Source organism: Sciurus vulgaris (assembly GCF_902686455.1).
Source record: "Sciurus vulgaris genome assembly, chromosome: X".
NCBI lineage: Eukaryota > Metazoa > Chordata > Mammalia > Rodentia > Sciuridae > Sciurus > Sciurus vulgaris.
The window spans coordinates 81,799,373-81,822,144 of NC_136471.1; the positions used below are offsets into that span (position 1 = coordinate 81,799,373).

At 36.3% G+C, this 22,772-nt stretch overlaps 1 protein-coding gene across 2 annotated transcripts in view; it reads left to right on the plus strand.

Moving 5' to 3' along the window:
* The window catches only part of OPHN1 (oligophrenin 1), a 414,702-nt gene that overhangs the window by 234,761 nt on the left and 157,169 nt on the right, over positions 1 to 22,772 (plus strand). For both annotated transcript variants that reach the window (XM_079125058.1, XM_079125057.1), the window contains exons 12-15: positions 907 to 985; positions 3,157 to 3,190; positions 3,754 to 3,816; positions 5,034 to 5,108. In XM_079125058.1, the coding sequence (XP_078981184.1) occupies positions 907 to 985; positions 3,157 to 3,190; positions 3,754 to 3,816; positions 5,034 to 5,108 (251 nt within the window). The remainder of the gene's footprint in view (positions 1 to 906; positions 986 to 3,156; positions 3,191 to 3,753; positions 3,817 to 5,033; positions 5,109 to 22,772) is intronic.

The window sequence follows — 22,772 nt, forward strand, 5'->3', positions numbered from 1 at the left end:
TATCTGCTTTGTGATTTTGGATAGCCTCTGTGCGCTTTCCTTTCCCCTTCCATGAAATAGAGATGATTACTGTAGTATCTGCTGCATGGAACTTGGTGCATGAATTCAATGAGTTAATACATGTAAAATATTTAGAACAGAACCTGGCACCTAGTAAGCATTCAATAAATATTAGTTGTTGTTATTAGTCATAAAATTGCCTGTCAGCCAAAAGGCCTCCTCCCTGTGACTTAGCCAGTCTTCATGTTGCTGAAATCTTTCCAATTGGAAATGCTTCTTGGACATCCGAGGTGGCAGAAGGAGCAAAGTTCTTTCCCTTCGAATGGCCTGTTGTGTACATACTTACCTCACAGAATGTGGACCAAATGACCAACTTCCAAAGACAGGCAGAAAGATATTTACGTTGACTCAAGCATAATAGGGTCAATTTATATTTGCATTGTGGTGAGGTATCTCATCATAATCTGCCTTTCTGTTTCTTTGCCCAACCTTCACATGGTACCACCACGATACCACCTCCCTCAGGGTCCTCAGAGTTACTGTTCTCTAAATATCCCATTATTGTTCTAGTAAAAAGAGGTTTTTCAGCTGGGCACATCTGTAATATAAGCTACAGGGGAGATGAGGCGGGAGGACTGCAAGTTCAAGGACAACCTGGGCAACTTAGATCATGTTGCAAAACAAACATTTTAAAAAGGGCAGAGGATGTAGTTCAGTGGTGGAGTGCCTCTGGGTTCAATCCTCAATGCAGAAAAATCAATCAGTCAATCACTTTTTTGAAAACTTAGAACTCGGTAGAACCATGACTTGCTAGTGGGACATGTCCCAGGGAAGAGAGGGAACCTAGATCACAAGACTGCATTCCCTTAGGTGAATTTTGTTTTAAACTTGTCATTTTCCCCTCAGGCCAGGTACCATCACTCTGCAGGCCCTTTCAGAAGCTAACAGAAGGCTATGGATGGAAGCTATGGATGGGAAAGAACCTGTAAGTTGCCTTAGACACTGGGAAAACCTCAGCAACATAGTCCAATGTACGAGTGCCCTCTAGTGGTATCAGTGGGTGTAAGACAATTAATATTTTAGTTTGAAAACATTAGAGCTGGAAGGAATTATGCCTTCCACATCTCTTGTTTAATAAGTAAAGTAACATGAATTCCAGAGCGGACTGGGATCACCTTCTGAGAAGGCATCAGAGCTCCCTGCTCCAATGTTAGACTATATAGCTATGTATTCCTACAACACCTTAAGAAAGGATATTAAGCCTTTTTGTTCAAATTATAAAATTAATATAATTAATGCAAATAATTGTCATGGCTGTGAATAAGTATTTATTAATCACTTATTCAAAAGAGTTGTTCTTCTTCCTTTCCCCCGCTAGCTCAGCATATTCTCTTTCAGGGTTCAGCTAGTGCAGGAGATACAGTTGCAATCCCATGTCCCAGTATGCTCCATTTAGAATACTCTTCTAAAGGCAGGTGAACAAATGATCTCTTAAAGAATGTCAGTGATTATCCTAAAAAGACCAATATGAGAAGCCAGAAACCACTGAAGAGCATTCTTTCTTCAGTATCTTTCTAGTAGATTTCTTTTGCTGGCATATATGAAATAATATCAGCCTCCTGATGTTTGAATGACAAAAACCTGGATTTAGGTCCTGCTTCTACCATTAAATGATTGTAACCATGAGTGAGTCATTTCACCTCTATGACACTCAGTTTTCTTCTCTCCACTAAGAATGGATTTAATGGATTTAGTAATTTTCACTCATAGGGTTGCTTTGAAAAATCAAATGAAAGCTGTTCTGTAAACTGTAATGTGTTACACTAGTTTTTTTTTTTTTTGCACTACTAGGGATCAAACTCAGGGCCTTGTGCTTGCGAGGCAAGCACTCTACCAGCTGAGCTATCTCCCCAGCCCGTTACACTACTTTTTACTGCTCCTCACTGATCTGAAGGATAGGTGCAAAACTACTAAAATACAACAATATTTGAATACAGTCTAATATCCTTGCTTAAGTCAAAAACAAACCATGAGGGAAAATGCATTTCAGGTTTTCTTTCTTTGTGTTCTCAGTGCCCTGGTGAATAAAGATGGATAACCAGATTCCTGATTATGTCTATTACAACCAGGCATGTAGCAGGAGAGAAGTGTTGCTATTGGGACTACCATTCTGGAATAGGTCAGGGTCAAAACCTGACGCCTAGGATGTATAACCAATTAGAACAAATTTTTAAAAAATTAAAAAATAAATAAGGAGAGATTGTTAAAGAGGAGATGGCCTGTAAAGGGCTTATTTCCTGAAGCCTCACATTGTGATACTGTTGCTAGCTGATCAGGTCACTGATCTTACTCATCATGTACATGACTTTGATTAAAGCATCAAAGATCAGGGTTTGAGGGAATATCTATTCCAACCCTGATCACTTTACTGATAGAAATTTTGAAATCTAGAGAATGGAAAGGGCATGCCAGAGAATTCCTAATGAGGTAGAGGTAGAACCAGTACTACTAGATTTCAAGAAGTAAGAATCTCCTTTCTGTGCTGTTACGTGGTTATCACAATGCATATTTCAAGACATCTCAGAGAGTGCTGGGATTGTAGCTCAGTGGTAGAGCACTTGCCTAGCACATGTGAGGCACTGGATTCAATCCTCAGTACCACAAAATATAAATAAATGAAATAAAGGTATTGTATTAATCTATAACTAAGAAAATTTAAAAAGTCAAGAGAAATCTTGGTAAAAACATGGAGCTGTTTCAGATTGATGCTTGCCTTTCTAAAGAGAAACATCCATTAAGTAGTCTTGGGGATGGAGTTTGGTATTGGAAAAAATTTAAATTTTACCATTAATGGCCATTACTCAGATATCCATGAAAAATCTTTGTGTGTGTGTGTGTGTTCTCTAGGTCCCTCATAAAAATGCTCCGTGCTTTATATAAGTAAATGTCTAAGATGGATTGACTATTATTTCAGTTACAGTAATGAAATTTAGTGCAATGTTCAGGGATTTTGAAACTGATTTCTCAGGATCTGGGCAATGATGATTCTGTTTAGTCCACTTTGCTTTTTGTTACAGCCCTAGAGTCAATATTCACTCTGCTTACTTATAGTGATTCACAATAGCCATGACTCTTTCTGTTTCTCTTCTTTCATAGATCTACCACAGCCCCATAACGAAACAGGAAGAAAGTGAGTCATTCAAATTTCTGCTCTACTGACATTATAAACTTCAGGCTGTCCCAGTCTTAGTGAATACTGTCATTAATGATATGTACTATTGATGCAACTCTGAATGTTGGATGCCTCTGTATGAAATGAAATTCAGCTCTATTTTAAAAAATCATCTGTTGATTGAACTAAGGAAGTCACTACATTTAGTGTATGGTGAGGATAGTAGGGTGATGCAGAGAAAAAACATTATGTTTCTTGTTCTAGACACATGATAGAAATTGTGTGCATTTCTGAGCTAACATTTCACATTTGAGATCACTTATACTTAATGCAGAGCAAATTCAAAAGGCTAAATAATATTTTGTGTTATAGGAATTAAAACTCCAGACCTCCCATGAATAAAAGGATCTTTCCATTTAATGGTGATTGGAGATGAGCAAAAAAAAAAAAAAAAACCACAAACAAACAAAAAAACTCCTTAGTTGTCTTACTGCTGTCCCTTAGCATGATCATTGAACATTAAATGTCTGATAGATGTCCATTGCATAGGGTCTAACTCTACTTTCCTTTTCTTGAAACAGTGGAGCTGAATGAAGTGGGGTTCAAGTTTGTTAGGAAGTGTATCAATATCATTGAGACTAAAGGTAAGATCTGAACCACAGTCTTGACATTATTTAAATCATTGTCATTTTATCCTGGCATTATTTCTCTAAAATAGCAATGAAATTATCTATTGGTCAGGACCCTTCTTAGGAATGACAACTATTAATAAAATTTATGCATTGGATACAATATGTATAATTTCAGCAAATTCTAAAGCAGTAGTATCCAGGCATATTTGCATAATTTGTAGTTTCCTATTTTTTAAGAGAAATAATATCAAATGGTTTATAAAGTATTTTGAAATAGTACCTAGTACTCCTCAAGCAATGTTATGATGGTGGCATTGTAGATAAACAAGAGTTTGATTTCTGCTGTAATATATATAATCCTAGCAACTTTGGAGGTTGAGGCAGGAGGAACACAAGCTTGAGACCTGCCTGGGCAACTTAGGGAGACTCTGTGTCATAATAAAAAAGAAAAAGGGTTGGCGATGTAGCTCAATGGTAGAGCACCCCTGGATTCAATCCTTAGTACCAAAGGAAAAGAAAATATACAAAGAAAGAAAGAAGGAAAAAGAAAACAACAACAACAAAAACAAAGAACAAACAAAATAGCAACAATAGCAACAAAATACCATATTGGTTGAAAAGTTGATGGGGGCCAAGCTAAACTCAGGCAAGTGTGGAATCGGCACGTGTCCTTGTTGATGATACTTGCTGGCTTCCCTCAGAAGATATTTAGATGTAAGTATGTGTAGAATATGAACCAAGCCTCTTTAAACTATGAAATATTGCTTCAGTTTTTTCTCAGTGCAGGGAATGACCTTTTGGTTCTTATATGCCATACTCTAGCCTCTTTCCTTTATAATGCTGCTTGAGAGCAACACGAGGGTTGATATTTCCTCCTTTTTTTAGTAATCCCTAACTTATTTCCAACATGGTGACATGGTTCTCAGCTATATCCTACCACTCAGCTAAGCACGTGCTTCTGCTTACTATGTGGAGCTTCTATTTTCTATGTGGTATATTCTTTTTTCTTCAGGTTAATGGGAACTTGGTACAATGCAAATGAAAGTTTGGATGATTAAGAGGTGCTTCAGAACTATTCCTGTTACAGGGGAGGCTGGAGAACTTGAAGAGAGGAGGGAGACCTCCTCGTATCTGAACTGACTCTTGCATACAAGTACTTCCTTTCTCTACCTTTGGGGAGTTGAAAGCTCTAATTATATAAATAAAACTGACCTTTTTTCTTTCCATAGGCATCAAGACAGAAGGCTTGTACCGCACTGTGGGTAGCAATATTCAGGTTCAGAAGCTGCTGAATGCCTTTTTTGGTAACAATTTTATTTTCACATTTATTATTGGGAGTAGTTGATATATTAGAAGCAAATGTTACTGGAAGAGTAAGAAAACATTGCTAAGGAAGGTTATAGAATAAATGTATATATATAAATATAATGTATAATATAGATAACATATATATATATATATATATATATATATAGTTTTTCTTCAGATTATGCATACACACACATATGCTTTTTGAGATGGTATTTTACTTTGTTGCCCAGGCTGGTCACAACTCCTGGGCTCAAGTTATCCTCTTGCCTCAGCATTCAGAGTAGCTGGAACTTATTGGCATGGGCCACAGAATATTTTTTAAAATCATTTTCAAAGATAAAATATATGCCTATTTTGCTCACTGTGTCAGGGAAAGTCTTGTCTTAAAGAAATGGTTGTCATCTCTCCTTCACATCCCATTCTTCGAGTCCTTCACAATCTGCTTTCTACTTTTACCACTCCACCAGAACTCCTTGGCCATACTTAGCAGGTATCCATACCTGTCAAATCCAATGAGCACTCTTTAGTCTCTATTTTACTTGATCTCCTTGTTGACCACCTTTTCCATTTTAAAAACTTTCTCCTTACTTGATTTCCATGAGACAGCATTGACCTGATTCTAACATTTGTACTATTCCTTGTCAGTAGCTCTTAATGGATCCTTTTCTTTTTCTTAACTTTTAAATTTTGTATGGGTATTTCCCATACAAATATTATTTCCTGTTTACTTCTTTCTCTCTCCATTTTTCTATTCATTGATTTTTATCCTGGATTTGGGTCAGATTTTTTAAAAAAAATATATATCTATTTATCTTTATTGGATAATAGATGTCATGACTTATAGAGTATCTTGATTGTGTTGATATAGTTAAATGAACATTAAATTTTGTTTTGCAGGCAATATTTGTAGATCACCCTGATCATCCAAGGTTTCTTTTTAAGCCTTATTAAGTCAGATATAAAGTATCATTTTCTGGCATTTTTAGTCCTCCTAAGAAGGCCTTACTTCTCTTGTCTCTTCATTCCTACTGATTAGAGCCCAAACATTTCCAAAATTTGTGAATTCTGGGAATATTTCTTTTTTGTAATGGGGATTGAAGCCAGGGACACTCAACCACGGAGCCACATTCCTTTTTAAATTTTATTTAGAGACAGGGTCTTGCTGAGTTGCTAAGGACCTTGCTAAGTTGCTGAGGCTGGCTTTGAACTATCTTCTTTCCTCAGCCTCCTGAGCCACTGGGATTACAGGCATGCACCACCATGCCTGGCTAATTCTGGGAATTTTTTAGCCTAAAATTTCCTGGTATTTTTTTTTTTTTGTCCAGCCTGTACAGTTTCATCCCAGGCTTACTGTTCACTCGTGACTTTGTACTCAACTACTGATTCAAGAGAACCCATTGTTAGGTTTTTGTGTGTTCTTTCTCTACTCTGGTACTCTGGAAATTCTAGCTGTATCTGCCTCCAGAAACTTTGAGCTTTGTCTCTTCAGTTGAATAAGAGTTCCATGCTCAGCGTGAGTTCTCACTCCCTCTGCTGTCATCCAAAGTGTTCTTTCAGGCAGTAAGCTGGGGTGATGGTAAGATATATCTTGTTTTACTTTCTTCAGAGTCATAGTCCTGTGCTATCTCTTGTTAAAAGACTTCAAATAGTTGCTTGGTTGATATTGTCTGGTTTTCTAATTATTCCAACAGGAGGGCAAGTCTGGGACCGGTCATTCCACTGTGACTGGGAGTGGAAATCCCCATGTGTGGTTTTACTAGCACCTGTGTGCTTACAACTCTCCCAAATCTCTATTTCAGACATCATCTCATGAGTTCTAACTAATGGGTCTAGTTGCCCACTGCACCTGGGATTCCCAACCATGGTTTCACCATGGTACATATCAGAATGATCAAATTTTATAGCATGCCATCCTAATCATATCTGTATAGGACACTGGGTTAAATGGATCTGACTGAGACAGTAAACCCTAAAAGATAGGTAATCAGTGTTGGAATCATTGTACAAGCTCTCTCTGCACAGATGTCCCAGAGGTATCTGCATTTGATATCACCAAAACTAAATCCATTGTGTTTTTCTTTTTTTAAATATATATATTTTTAGTTGTAGATTGACATAATATCTTTATTTATTTATTTTTATGTGGTGCTGAGGATAGAACCCAATGCCTCACATGTGCCAGGCAAGCGCTCTGCCACTGAGCTACAGCCCCAGCCCCTCATTGTGTTTTTCTTCTCCCTGAAGGTCTACTCTTCTTCATTTTGTGAGTGGTGGTAAGGTCAGTTTTCACATAGTGTTAGAGAACAAATTAATTGTGGAAAACTGCAGTTTGGATAAAGCACATGTTTTTTGCTCTTTTTTTTGATGCATGGTTTATCTCTCACAACCATACAGGCCTGACAGCCTACCCTATTAACATTTTAGGATGCTACGGCGCCCAGCAATGGCAGCTGTAGTGATTTTGCATTACAGATTACATCATTAGTGTCTCAGTATCTGTTTTCCTTAATCATGTTCTATTCTTTACTTGAAAATTCAAGTTTCCTTATTCCTGGCCAATTTACAATCCAAATCATTAGCTGAAGGACACTTTCTCATATGTAAAATAGCTGACAGGATAGCTTAAGATATTGAGTCTCTGCAAAATGATCGAACTTAGATCAACTGTTTAGAATTCTATTTCCATTACCCCACTACATTTTTCTACCTGGTGCATAATAAGCTAAAAGAAAATGCTATGCCTGGCATCCTACTGATTCTCTTCTGGGCTTTAATAGGATAAAAATGATTCTCCCAAATTGCCATCAGTACAAATTGAATCAAATTGCCTGAAAGTGGCAGGGTTGGTATATCTCATCTATTCAAACTCATAGGAATATTTGAAACATATTCTAGGAAGTTCTGGATATAATAATTCAGTGTTATTTTCCTTATTTAGGTATAAAATTAATTATCCCAGATCCTTGACCTAAATCTAAGAATTTACACATCTAGTGATGATTGTCATTCATTTGTTCTTTCATTCATCCAGTGTTTAAGGGTCAGGCATCATACTCGTGACTGTGGAGTAAGCAGTGAATATATCACCTGTATTTCCCATCTTTGTGGTAACGTATATTCTACAGAGAATACCGTCTCTTGGCGAGCTCACAATGTCTAATTATAGTTTCCTTTCTTGTAAATTTTATTTCCTGTTTTGTCTTCTGGGGTTTCTTGCTGGGATCCTTAAAATTGTCTTGTCTACACCCTCTGTCCCTGCTTTCCTAATTCATTCTCATGCCTGTAGGGGTTTGCTGCCTGAGTTGCATGGGGACCCAGCACAACTTATCCAGGAGGAAAATTATTCATTTCCTTTTGTGTCTCTACCATCTTTTTCCCTCTTCTTTCCTTATCTCTCATGCTCTGTTCTGGTCTAAAGGACACTTCTAGCTATTAACCCAAAGTACCCACTGTCTTCTTTCAACATGCCATCTCCTCTAACTGGGATTTCTTCTGTTGCTTACTAAAGCCTTTTTTCTTCTCCTACCAGAAAATTGAACTTTTTTTCATACTAGGGATTGAGCCCAGAGGTACTTAACCACTGAGCAATATTTCCAGCCACATCCTTTTTTTTTATCCTTTTTTACTATGTTGTTCAGGTTGACTTTGAACTAGCAGTCTTCCCACCTCTGACTCCCAAATTGCCCAGATTAGAAGTGTGCACCATCCTGCCCAGCATTCAACTTTGATCAGCATATTAAAGCATATTAAAGATAGCAGCAAGGAAAAATACGAAGTCGAGCTCCCTAATGATAAGGTGTTCTTTCTTTTTTTTTTTCTTTTTCTTTTTTCTTTTTCTTTTCTTTTTTTTTCTTTTGGTACCAGGGATTGAACCCAGGGGTGCTTTACCACTGAGTCTAATATCCAACCATTTTTATTTCTCATTTTCAGACAGGGTTTCACTAAGTTGCTTAAGGCCTCGTTAAGTTGCTGAGACTGGCCTCAAATTTGTAATCGTCCTTCCTCAGCCTCCAGAGTTGCTGGGATTATAGGTGTGTGCCAGTATGCCCAGCAACATATTCAAACTATATGAGTTCTTTGAAGGAGAAATACAGAGTTCCCTAGAAAATGTAACAGAAACATTCCACACTTCAGTTCAGGAGCTTCAGGACTTGAAACCTATACATTAGTTTTGAAAGGGACTCTAATAGAATCTTTAACTTTCAATACATATAGAAAACCTTTTACATCTAAAGCAGGTACCTCTATTTTATGTATATGTGTATACATATATTTCATCAATCATTTTTTCATATAGATTCAATGCATTAATTATAACTAAACTGCTATAGATGCTTTGATTATTATCACATCATGTTTGCTTTGAACTAATACTACTTGAAGTACTAGTTCTTATTCCCCTTTATTTTTGAAACTCCAAAAACTTTTTGAATTGCAATTTGTGATAGGAACATTTGTTCCTATCCTGTTTCAGCTTCTAGAGGATGCCCACATACCTTGACTCCTTGTCCCCTTCTGGCAACATCAGGCCAAGTCTTCCTCATGCTGCCATCTCTCTGGTATTCCCTTTTTTGTATTCTTTTCCCACTTTAAAGGGCTTTTATCATTACACTGATCGCATCAAAATTCTCTTAGCTCATTGTCATTTGATTAGCAACCTTAATTTATGTTTGGTACATGACCTAACATATAGGTTCTAGGTATAGGACTTTTACATCTTTAGGAGATCAGAAATCATTCGGCCATATACATTATTCTATTTAGCATTTTGGGGTAGTTACCCTCTCATCTTCTTATGTGGATCCTGAGGTCATTTTTTGGTCCACAATTTTGAGGTCTGTCATTAGATCTGTAAGCACTAGATATCCTAATTATTAGTTGACTCACCTTTGTTTATTGGGCATAGTTCATGTTTCATGTTCTCATTTCTTCAAGAGGAGTAGAAATAATTTATTTTATTGACAGATGATGTTTTCTTTTTCACTCTCTGTTTTGGACTGAATGTTCGTATCCCTGATCCCTTCACCTAAATTCATGAATTGAAATCTATACCCAACTGTGATGGGATTAGGAGGTGAGTCCTTTCAATAATAATTGGGATTAGTTGAGATCATAAGGGTAGAGTCCTCATAAATGGTATTAGTGCTTTTATAAGAGTAGGCCAGAAAGCTCTTTTGTTCTGTTTCTACCATGTAAAAATAGTCAGTAGTATGCAACCTAGGAAAGGAACCTCACCAGAACTATGTTGGCACCATGATCCTGCACTTTCAGCTTCTAGAACTGTCAGATATAAATTTCTGTTATTTATAAGGAACTCAGTTTATTGTAGTTTGTTATAGCAGTCTGAACTACCACTACAAGTTGTTCAGTTTTGAACCACCTCTTCAAGCTCTTTGCCAGCCAGAATATTATTTGCACTGTCCTCTGGAGGAACTTGTTGTCTATTTCATATATTGTCTCCATTCCTACGTCCTCTTTTATAACCATTAAATTACTTTTTACTGTGATATTATAAAAATGCTATAGCTAGTCCTAAACCAGTTTCTTTATGTAATAAGGTTATCAACTTGTTTTAGTCAGCTTCTTTGTTGCTATGACCAAAAGACCTGTCAAGAAATATTTTAGAGGAGGAAAAGTTTGTTAAGGAGCTTGTGGTTTCAGCAGTTTCAGTTCATAGATAGCTGGTTCCATTCCTCTGGGCCCAAGGTGAGGCAGAACATCATGGCAGAAAAGTGTGTTAGAGGAAAGTGGCTTAGGACATGGTACCTGGAAGGAAAGGGAGAGGAGGGGAGGGAAGAAGGGAGGGAAGGAGGAGAGATGAGAGTGAGTGGGGGAGGGGGGAAGGGAGGGAGGGAAGGGAAGAGATCCAGCAGAGGGAAAAAATATGTATCCTGTTTTGTCACCTTTTTTGCCACTGTGACCAAAAAGACCTGACAAAAGAAATTAGAGAAGGAAAAGTTTATTTTAGGGCTCAAGGTTTCAGAGATGTAAGTTTATAGCTGGATGACTTCATTCCTTGGGGCCTGAGAAGATGCAGAACATCATGAAGGAAAGCAGTTGGGGACATGGAAAACAGAGAGAGAGCTCTACTCAACAAGGACAGAATATTAACCCCAAAGGCATGTCCCCAGGGACCCACCTCCTCAGGCCACACCATATCTGCCTGCTGTCACCATCCACTTAATTCCTATCGGGATTGATGCACTGATTAGGTTCAGGTCTCATAACACAATCATTTCACCTCTAAACTTTCTTGCATTATCTCGCACATGAGCTTTTGAGGGGCACCTCATGTCTGAATCATAACACTACCTGAAATGGATTTTGGACCTAGAACAACCAATGTGCCCTTTTAATTTCTCTTTCTCTTGATAACCTTAGGATCCCCCAAAATTTTGTTTTGAGCCATTTCGGAGAGATGGCATGTGCCTGAGCATCTGTATGTGCCAGACACTGGGAGAGGTTGTAGGGAAACAATAGTGAAGCAGGCAGACAGGATCCCTGCCCTCCTGGAGCTTAGAGTCTAGCAGCAACTCTAACTTATGGATAGTCATAGCTCCCCCCCATAATAAACCAGGAATATCTCGGATGTAGGATCTTGTTGATCTCCACTTGTATAAGGATGTAAAAAAATATAGACAACTGGAAAAGAGAAGCTGGTTTTCCTCCTGGAAAAAGTGCCTATTTCTTGAACCAAGATCTTTTACAGTATTGGTATTAAAGCATATATGGAAAATATATTAATTTTGGGATGATATAAGTCTTTTCATGACTCTGTCTGAACTCTATGGGTTCTCATTTTCTTCTGGGTTTTATTGCTTATTTTATGTCTTGGCTTATTTACCCCATTCTTCTTTTCCTTAGACTTATATGCCAGCATTCCTCATCTCATTTATTGTTTCTCACACTGTTTATTGAATGCCTTTTATATGCTAGACACAGGTGTTTATGGCTGCTATTTATCTCTTTTTACTTTTGTTTTTTTCCCTCTCATCCTTCACACATCTCCCTTGTTGCCTGTTCTAACACACTTATCGTGTGACTATTGATTGACTTCCATGAGATCTCTCCATTTACACACATGGGAACTCTTCCAGATACAAGTAGCTAATCAGTGTGATCAGAAATGTAAGACCATTATTCCCTAAATAGCTGCTATCTGGATATTGCATTTGTTGAATTCCCAGGTAGATAGTATATGCTCTAGCATTTCTCTGTTCATTTTTCTTAACTAGTTGCTAGTATTTCTAGGAATCTAATATTCAGAAAAGTGATTGAGTCATAGAAAATAATTTTGCAATGAGTGTAGGCTTTAATTTTTGATGATATCTCAAAGCCACAAAATTTATGACATGCAATTTATGGCACAGAACTTATGACCACAGTGCAATCCAGCTGTGTTCATATATTATATATTCACATATTTCCTAAGTATTCCCTGATGCCATCCAGCGGAGTCAATTTGGCACGGGGGACAAAAGAGTAGCGAGGCTCTTGAATTCGGAATGGTTTATTGATGAATCAGAAAACCCAGGAACTGGAACCTCGAACCTGGAACCTTCAACCTCGAACCTGGGGCCTTGGGGCCTTGAACCCCGATGCTCCAGGAGAGCTGGCTTATATCCCCTCCAGGAGGTGAAGGGTAGGGCTGATGCCAATTATGCAAAGATTAGGCGAGGAGCTAGCTGCCCAATCATGATAAAGGTCAAAAACAAGCAGGCACGATCAGGAGCACTCAGGAACACCTGTGCACGCAGTGTGTGCGTGGACTTAATTGGATACGGCCAATGACAAATCACCTGGGTGTGCTTATGTTAATCAACCTCCTCACCACCGATGTGATCAAAGCAACCTCTGGCTGGCTGCCAGGCGCCATCCCAGTGCAGTCCTCATGGCATAGCCCCCAACAATTCCCAATAATGGCACAAGTAATAATGGCCAATTACTTGTAGTAGGGTTCCATATACTTTTTCATGTACAGCCAAAGCAAAATTTAGAAACCAACAAAATTTATTGAATAAAAATTTTCAGTGAGTCCCACTGCAGTGTGAGCATACATTCTAAATTGATTATGGGTTGATGAAGCTATATATACCTTCCTTCACAATTTTTTATACCATAGTAGGTATATCTACCAAATACTGTAGAATACCATAATGATAACAAATAAAATCATGATTGGAAACATGAATGTCACAAGCAATGGAAAACCTTAAAAATAAGGATCTCTGTGCTTCATAATTAAAGCATAGCAATAAATGTTTCACTCTTTTGTATTAACTCCAGTTTCGAACACATTGTTTGTGTGGTACTAGTGATGGAACTCAGAGCCTCATTTATACTAGGCAAGTGCTCCGCCACCGAACTACATCACCAGCTTCCTTAAATACAATTTTTGTTGTTGTGTTGCACTTAACACTTATAGGTGTATTGTTTTTTGTTCTGTATCTCACAGGAGAATGTTTATTTCTTTCTCAATTAAAAAAATCTATTCCATACATGGTTAGACATCTTACTGTAGTACAAAATTCCTACCACATATATAGTTCCACAAAATACAGCTGCTGTGAATCTCTACAAGTACTACCAAGTTACCTGAACTGACATGTAATTAATACTTAGGAATAACAGAGAATAAAGAGCAAGTCAATAGTATTTCCATAAGGGAAGCCTGAATTCTCAAAAATCCATAAATCCCAATCAGATGTGATTCTTCATTTAACCCACATAGCAAAGAATGGACAGAATAAAACTGCTCCTTTTCTCTGTTAGAGGACATCTCTTATTTGTTCTTCCTAGTACCTTTTCTTTCCCAAAATGCTTTCTTTCTACTTGGTGGATAATCACTCCCAATTTTCTGAAAGGTAATCTTACCTGGTTAGTTCAGTGTTTATCATTCATTCTTCCATCCCATTTATCTTTCTGATTCATTCTCTTTTAGATCATGATGTGGTTTCCCTTTAGTGGGGAAATTGCCTTCTCAGAAAAAGCAAAAGAACAACAATGTCCTATCTAAATTTATCTGTACTATCAAATTTATGCTTACATATCATAAGTTTTTAGGTGGCATGGATTCCTGTAACAAAAGACAGATTAATAAAAAAAAGAAGTCTAAAACACACACACACAGACACACACACACTCACACATCTTCATGGTTAACCTTTGTTCTTTCTGGTAGATAGAGGGTATTGGAAGCCTTTTGTCTGTAAATCTATGGCCTGTGTTTAGGCACATAGTTGGAGGATAGAGACCTTTCCTGCATCCACTTCTTCATTGTCTTCAGTTCCACAATCCTTCACATTTTGAGTGACATATTCTTGTCTCTCATAGCACTGTATCTTCTGAAGCCAAAGTTATTATACAGTTTACCTCCTCTTCTCCAAAGTTTCTCTAGTTTGTACTGTTCTATTCTTGTGAATTTCCCATTGTGATATAATATTTCTGAGTTTATCTGGCCTCACAGATCATCTTAAGGAGAAAACCTGTTTCTTAATCTTGGTTGAGAATCATGTTTATATGATCACATTCAGAATTTACAGAATCTTAACATAGAGGAATATGACTGTGGGCTATTATACTCTCCATTTCCCTTGAAATTCTTAGAAATGTCTGAAATTTGAGACAGAAAATATTACCACTCAATTATTAGATCAATATTAAAAAATATAGATAAACAGAAGGATCAGGAAAGGCTTTTAGACAGGGCTTCTGTTTTCAACATCAACTTCTGTCCTTTGAAGGTAGCAGCTAGGCCAGTCCATTAGATAGTCTACTGTACAAAATGAACTGGGTGCTAGCATCTCAGTATAACTTTTGAATATCAACTATTTATACCTTCTAGATTTCTGAAAAGCCCAAAGGATTAGGTTTCTCTTCCTTGTTTCTAATGTGTTTGCTACCTGAGTCCTAGGCCAGAGGCCTGCCCCTGGGAATCTAACAAATCAGGTCTGACCACTTGTTCCAAAACCAAACAGAAAAGGTAGAGGTGCAAAGCATGAAAGGAACTTTAATAAGTGTGGCTATTCTGAGAAGATAAGGGGACCCACCCTTACCTTCTCCCTTTACCCTTTCTTCTAGAACCTGATGATAACCTCAAGATATTTTAGAAAGGGCACTGAGGGGTTTGGGGTTTGCCTAAATGGAAGCTTCTGAAAGGTGACAAAGAGTGTGACCTTGATCAGGTGTGGTCTGGTTCATCATGATGTCAGGATTGGTGAGATGGGGCCTTGTGGCATGAGAAAGTTGCTGTTGCCTTGTGGGTCGCTTGGATTCATCATAAACTGTTTCTTGATCATATGCGTTGTTCCTGTAATCCAAGGTGACTCAGAGCAAAGGAAACAGATGCAAAATGGTGGCAGGGATGCCAAGTCTTTAATCCTGCTTTTAGCCACCCGTTGGACATTTTTAAGCAAAAGCAATGAATCTTTTTATTTCAATTTCTCAGTCTTGAGGGAATTATGGTGTCATTCAATCTGTTTTTATAGGTTACTTGATCCAGTGTTACACTAGTTTTTTAAATAATGAATGAAGCTGATAAGTGAAAAGGGTTAGATGTTTAATCCTAAAAGTATAAATACCATTATAAGTTATAAAGCAGAATATAAAAGGGAGTCAAATTCTGAAGATATTCAATTAAATAAATCAAGAAAGTGGTTCTTTCTCCTTTTTAATAGCTCCATGAGTATGGACTACTAAAAAGCATATATGGATTCAGAAAAATATAGTTATGTTTTTGTTTCTGTCTAAATACATGACCTTTGTCTAAGTTATGTGTTCAGCCTTCTTTGCAGAAGTGCCTAGAGGAAAGGCATTGGTGTCGGCAATCATGTGTAAAACATCCTTAACCATAACTTGTAAACTTTACTGCCTTTTGGTAAGACTGATACAAGTTCACATCTTGAGTTACATTTAAAAGGATCACTGTCTTTCCCTTTTAATTGTCAATGCATGACTATTCTTTAACTTTTCTTCATCCTCATATTAATACATTTGTCTCTAGTTATACTTCCCAGCTGGGTGTTCAAGACCAAATAAGTGACCCATACTTTCACCCAGAGTCAACCTTTTTCCTTCCTAGTATTAAGGTCAGCTGAGGTTCCTCAGCCTTTTCCAACTATCAGTTATACCTGCTGGGATACTTCAGGGTCTTCATGATGGTTAGGCTTCTCTTGGAAGTTTGGGGAGACTCCCCTCTCCATTGAGCCTGCTTTTTACATAATATGTATTGGTTGTCTGCTAATCTCTGGCATCTTTACACTCTTCCTGATTGGAAGAGGGGGGTGACTCTCCAGAATTTGAGGAGCCTTTTAGAAGGGTTCCTTCAAGAACTGGATCCTGCTGACCTTGGAGGGAATGGACCAAAATATTGACTGTTTGCTTAGACATTTTATTTTATGATTGTGACCTCTAAGTCTCAATTGTTGAACACAGAGGAGGCCATGTGCCACCAGTCTTAAAGTGGGAGCAGAAGGTCCTAATTTTAACTTTTATAATTTTATTATTACCCCTTCCATTGAATTGGGGTCAGCATAATATTGTGAGTCAGTGTCATATCCTATCTGCCCTGCATGATGGCTGTCATCTCAAAATGCAGCTGAGTTTATTCTGATATAGTTTATACTTCTGCAGAATGCTAATAGGCAACAGTTACAAAGTTTTACAAAGAAAATATGAAACAAAATTAACAAGAGTAAAAACATACTTTGTTGGTTTAATAGTTCTGAACCAAGAATTATAATTTTAAATAATAACACTAATGTACCTTTGATATTTGTTTAGCCTGTACAAAAACCCATAAATAATTTGTCAACTCAATTACACATAAAATGTTTTACAAGTTCTATTTATTTTTAAAACCCTTTTATAACCACTCAAACCTTAAATGGACTTAATTTTAGCCTACTTTGGGGGCCATCCTAAAATGGAGCAGGGCAAGATGCAGAGCCTTACCCCAGGTGAGAAAGGCCTTTTGACAAATCTTAGCTAAAGTTTCTGTATTTAAAGCTAATCTTTGTCAGCTTCCTAAACGTTATTCTGTTTAGAAGTGTCGGTAAACAAAGTTCTGAATCTATTTGAGAATCAGTGAACTTAGTAACATTGCATCTGAAACATGAATCGAACAGAAAGGCTGAGAAGAGCCATTAATTTCTTTTCTTTGTGGAAAATGTTGAAAAATAGATTCATGTTCTATGTTACCACCCTTTAAATCAATCAGGCTCTCCAACCCCAATGTAAACAATAACATAATTCTCCAAAAAACTTACTGATAACAGTTTAATTTTACCTAATTATGGAATAATTAGATGGCATAAATAAATTCTCCTTTAATTTTGTTTTTAAACAATTAATTGACTGTTTTAAAAATGAAGTAGAACAAATGAAGTTGTTTACATATATAGCCTCTGTGTGATCCATCTTTTTATTGATCAAAGTGGCTCAGTTTGGAATGCTAATCATTTGGACGCATCTAATTATCTTTGTTCAGATATGGCAGTCATAATTCAATTAGGAGAATACAAACATAAACTGAAGAAAAGGCCATCTCTGCTAACAATTTTAATTTGGAGAGCACCAGAAAGTGTTTTTCTGAGGCTTGCCTTTTAGGAGACTTGAGTAATTGGGAAACATTAAAGTATGTAACATTACAAAGAAGCCAGTGATAATTAGCACCACAGTTACACAAATTCATACACACACACTTTTGTATACTTTACATATACTCTGATATATATTATTATATATTGACATTCCTGCATATATTATATATATCAACTTACTCTTCATGCAAAATTAGTTATTCATGACTCAGTAGGATAGCTATAATATTGTGGCTTTGCCTTTAATAGGTATGCATAGGTTAGCAGCACCAACAAAATCAAATGATAACTTTATATCTCTTGTAAGTTTAGGAAACAGTGCTAAGAGCCACAGATAGATATATTGCCTGATAGAAAAGTGCATCTCATAGATACAGTAACAAAATATTTCATATTATATGATGAATTTTCCAGTAACCTAGCATATATTAAACCCTTATACCTTCAATTTTACATATTCTTATATAACATTTAGACAACTCTTATGTAATTGCATATTAACACTCAGATGTATACACATCTCTAGTCACAGATACACAGGGTGTCAAATACATCATGACATTTTAAAATTAGAGTTGTTTATTTGATTAGATTTATAAATCATTTAAAAGACTGAAATATATAGGTATTTAAAAATCCCTAATTCTTTTAAGACTTAGTTTCCCTAAATGATGAAAACCTAATAGATACAAGAAATTAACTTTACAAAATATGAAATCTTTGTTCTTTAAGCCACTTTCCTATAAATGCTATTAAGAACAGATCAGCGTTCTATGAAAATCTTATTGCTTTAAACATGGAGAATTAGATTCTAGTTTTATATTATTAGTGCACTAAATTTTGACCTTAGAAAAACCCTTAAATAATTGTAACTGACTGTGTTAATTCTAGCCAACTTAATCACACATAACAATTTCCTAAGATTTAACTTCAATAAACCTTCTGAGACTTACTTAGACACTCCACAGCTGATTTATATCATTAGTTTTGTCTTCTTTTTCCCATCTTGAATGTTAACATGAAAATTGTACTTTAATACAAAATCCTTTCTGTTCCAAAAACTTTCCCCCAGAATACATACTCATTATCTTCTTATATTTATTTCTCTCACTTGATTCTTTTTTACTTTTTTTCTTAAGTTCATAATGATCCTTACAAAATGTCTGAATTTAGACAAACCACTTCTTTTCTAATGAAATAAAATACTTTATATTTTTAACATTTAAATCAAGACACACTTTAATTTTTTTTTGTTTGATACCAGAGATTGAACCCACAGATGTACAACCACTGAGTCTCATCTCCACCCTGTTTATTTTTTATTTTGAGACAGAGTCTGGCAGGTTTGCAAACTTGGCTTTGAACTTGAGATTCTCCTGTCTCATCCTCCTGAGCTCTGTGATTATAGGAATATGCCACTGCACCTGGCTAATGTTTGTATTCTTTTGCAAATAGAATTAACATGGTAATCATAATTTTTTAAATATTGGTGATCTAGATTTTTAGTGAAAACTCAGAAATAAAACAATCTTAAACTGTTTATCCATATACCAACAAGTTGTTAAAACATGTTTATTAATAGACCCAAATACGTAGATATAAACATATATAGAAATAAATGAATATGCATATATATATATAGAGAGAGAGAGAGAGAGAGAGACTTATAGAAATTAAGAAGCCAAGAGTACTTTATTTTATATTTAGGAATTAATGTTTCAGTATTTTAATTTACAGTGATTCAAATATTTTCTCTAACATATACAGTTGTAAATGTTTATCCCTTCTATATCTACAAGTTGACCCATTTTAACAACTGTTTTTAGATTTTTCATGAAGACCTAGACATCTAAGAAACATAGTTAACATTTTTAGTTGTAATTATTATTTCCAAAGAAAAACCCTAAAAGCACTGATGTTGTATTTTAAACATCATTACAGAGGTAAATACTGTCCTGATTGACTACTAACTATTTTAGTTAACTTTTTTGTTGCTGTGACCAATATACTTGGCAAGAACAATTTTAAGGAGGAAAAGTTTATTTGGAGGTTCACAGATTTAGTGGTCTCATTCCATAGATGGTCAGCTCCACTTCAGGGCCCTGAAGTGAGGCAGAACATCATGGCAGAATGGTGTGGCAAAGGAAAACAGCAGTGGTCTTGGTTCCAGGAAGCAGACAAAGGGGGGGCAGGGGGGGGGAGCGCACGCGCTAGCTCTTCCTGATTGACAGAATAAATACCTTAAAGGCATGACCCCAATGACCCACCTCCTCCAGCAACACCCTACCTACCTATAGTTATCACTCAATTAATCCCTATTAGGGGATTAATGCACTGATGATGTTTAAACTTTTCATAACTCAATTATTTCACCTCTAAACTTTCTTTCATTGTCTAACACATGATCTTTTGGGAGACACCTAATAAATAAATCATAATGGTAACCTAGGCAAAAAATGTGTTTTTATTTCTAAAGACAACTTCAATTATTTTTTGTTTTGATTCATTGTACACAAATGGGGTACAACTTTCATTTCTCTGTCTGAACACCAAGTAGAGTCACACCATTTGCACAATCATACATGTACTCAGGGTATGATGTTTGTCTCATTCTATTAATTTTTCTTCCCCACAACCCCTCCCCATGCCTCATTTTTCTCTATACAATCCATCCTTCCTCCATTCTTGCCTCCCCCTACCTCCTGTTATGTATCATCATCCACTTATCAGAGAAATCATTCAGCCTTTGGTTTTTTGGGATTGGTTTATTTCACTTAGCATGATATACTCCAGTTCCATCCTTTTACTGGCAAATGCCATGATTTCATTCTTCTTTAAGGCTGAATAATATTACATTGTGTATATATACCACAGTTTCTTTATCTATTCATCTATTGAAGGGCATCTAGGTTGGTTCCACAATGTAGCTACTGTGAATTGAGCTGCTATAAACTTTGATATGGCTTCCTCACTGTAGTATGCTGATTTTGAGTCTTTTGGAGTGAGATAGCTGGGTCAAATGGTGGTTCCATTTCAAGTTTTATAAGGAATCTCCATTATGCTTTCCAGAGTGGCTGCACCAATTTGCAATGCCACCAGCAATGTATGAGTATACCTTTTCCCCCACATCTTCACCAATACCTATTGTTGCTTTTATTCTTGATAATAGCCATTCTAATTGGGATGAGATGAAATATTAGGGTAGTTTTGATTTGCATTTCTCTTATTACAGGAGATGTGGAACCTTTTTTGTTTACTCAGTTGTTTTTTTTTTTTTTTTTTTTTTTTTTTTTTTTTTTTATTATATGGTGCTGGGGATCAAACCCAGTGCGTCAGGTGTGCTAGGTGAGCACTCTACCACTGAGCCACAACCCCAGCCCAAACCTTTTTTGATATATCTGTTGATTACTCATAGATCTTCTTCTGTGAAGTGTATGCTCATTTCCTTAGCCCATTTATTGATTAGGTTATTTGTATTCTTGGTGTAAAGTTTTTTGAGTTCTTTATAGATTCTGGAGATTAGTGCTCTATCTGAAGTGTGTGTGGCAACGATTTTCTCCCACTCTTTAGATTTTCTCTTCACATTGTTGATTGTTTCCTTTGCTGAGAAAAAAACTTTTTAGTTTGAATCTATCCTTATTATTGATTCCTGCTTTTATTTCTTGTGCTTTGGGAACAAGACAGGGGTGCCCTCTTCCGCCACTTCTATTCAATATCATCCTTGAAACTCTAGCCAAAACAATTAGACAGACCCAAGAAATTAAAGAGATATGAATAGGAAAAGAAGAAGTGAAACTATCACTGTTTGGTGATAACATAATCCTATATTTAGTTGAGCCAAAAAATTCCACCAGAAAACTTCTAGAACTCATAAATGATTCAGTAAAGTAGTAGGATATAAAATCAACACTCACAAATCTAATGTATTTTTATTCATGTGACGAATTCTCTGAATGAGAAATAAGGAAAACTACCACATTCCCAATAGCCTCAAAAAAAAAAAAAAAACTTGGGAATCAATCTAACAAAAGAGGTGAAAGACCTCTACAATGAGAACTATAGAACACTAAAGAAAGAAATTAAAGAAAATCTTAGAAAATGGAAAGATCTCCCATGTTCTTGGACAGGCAGAATTAATATTGTCAAAATGGCCACACTACCAAAAGCACTATGCAAATGCAATGTAATTCCAATTAAAATCCCAATGAAGTACCTTATAGAAATAGAGAAAGCAATCATGAAATTTATTTGGAAGAATAAGAGACCCCAGAATAGCTAAAGCAATCCTTAGCAGGAAGAGTGAAGCAGGTAGTATCACAATACCAGATCTTCAACTATACTACAAAGCAATAGTAACAAAAACAGCATGATACTGGCACCAACATAGACAGGTAGACTGATGGTACAGAATAGAGGACACAGAGACAAATCCACACAAATATAGTTATCTCATACTAGACAAAGGTGCCAGAAACATACAATGGAGAAAAGATAGCCTCTTCAACAAATGGTGCTGGCAAAACTGGAAATCCATATGCAGCAAAATGAAACTAAACCCCTCTCTCTTACTCTGTACAAAACTCAACTCAAAATGGATTAAGGACCTCAGAATTAGACCAGAGACCCTTCATCTAATAGAAGAAAAAGTAGGCCCCATTTTCATCATGTTGGATTAGGACAACTTCAATCTTACTAGCAAATCTAAATTAAGTTATTTTTAAGATTTACCTAAGTTATGTGAACTAAGAGACATTTGGATTTGTATGTTTTTTGAATTTGTAAGTGTTCATTTATTTATAAGCCAATTTGATACCACAGACACATGATACACATACAAATGCCAATATATATGAAAATAGAAAACCAAGATTTTATAGCTTTCTTCTAGATTCATCACTTTCTAGTTTTTTAAAATATTAGACTGTTGATATGATTACTACAGCCCTAAACAATTATTAGACTTAAATTTGCACTTCCAAAGGTATGTGATTTCATTGAAACAGGTAGAAAATTTCCATCTCAAAGGCACAGAACTCAGTTTAAACATCATTAAGAAGG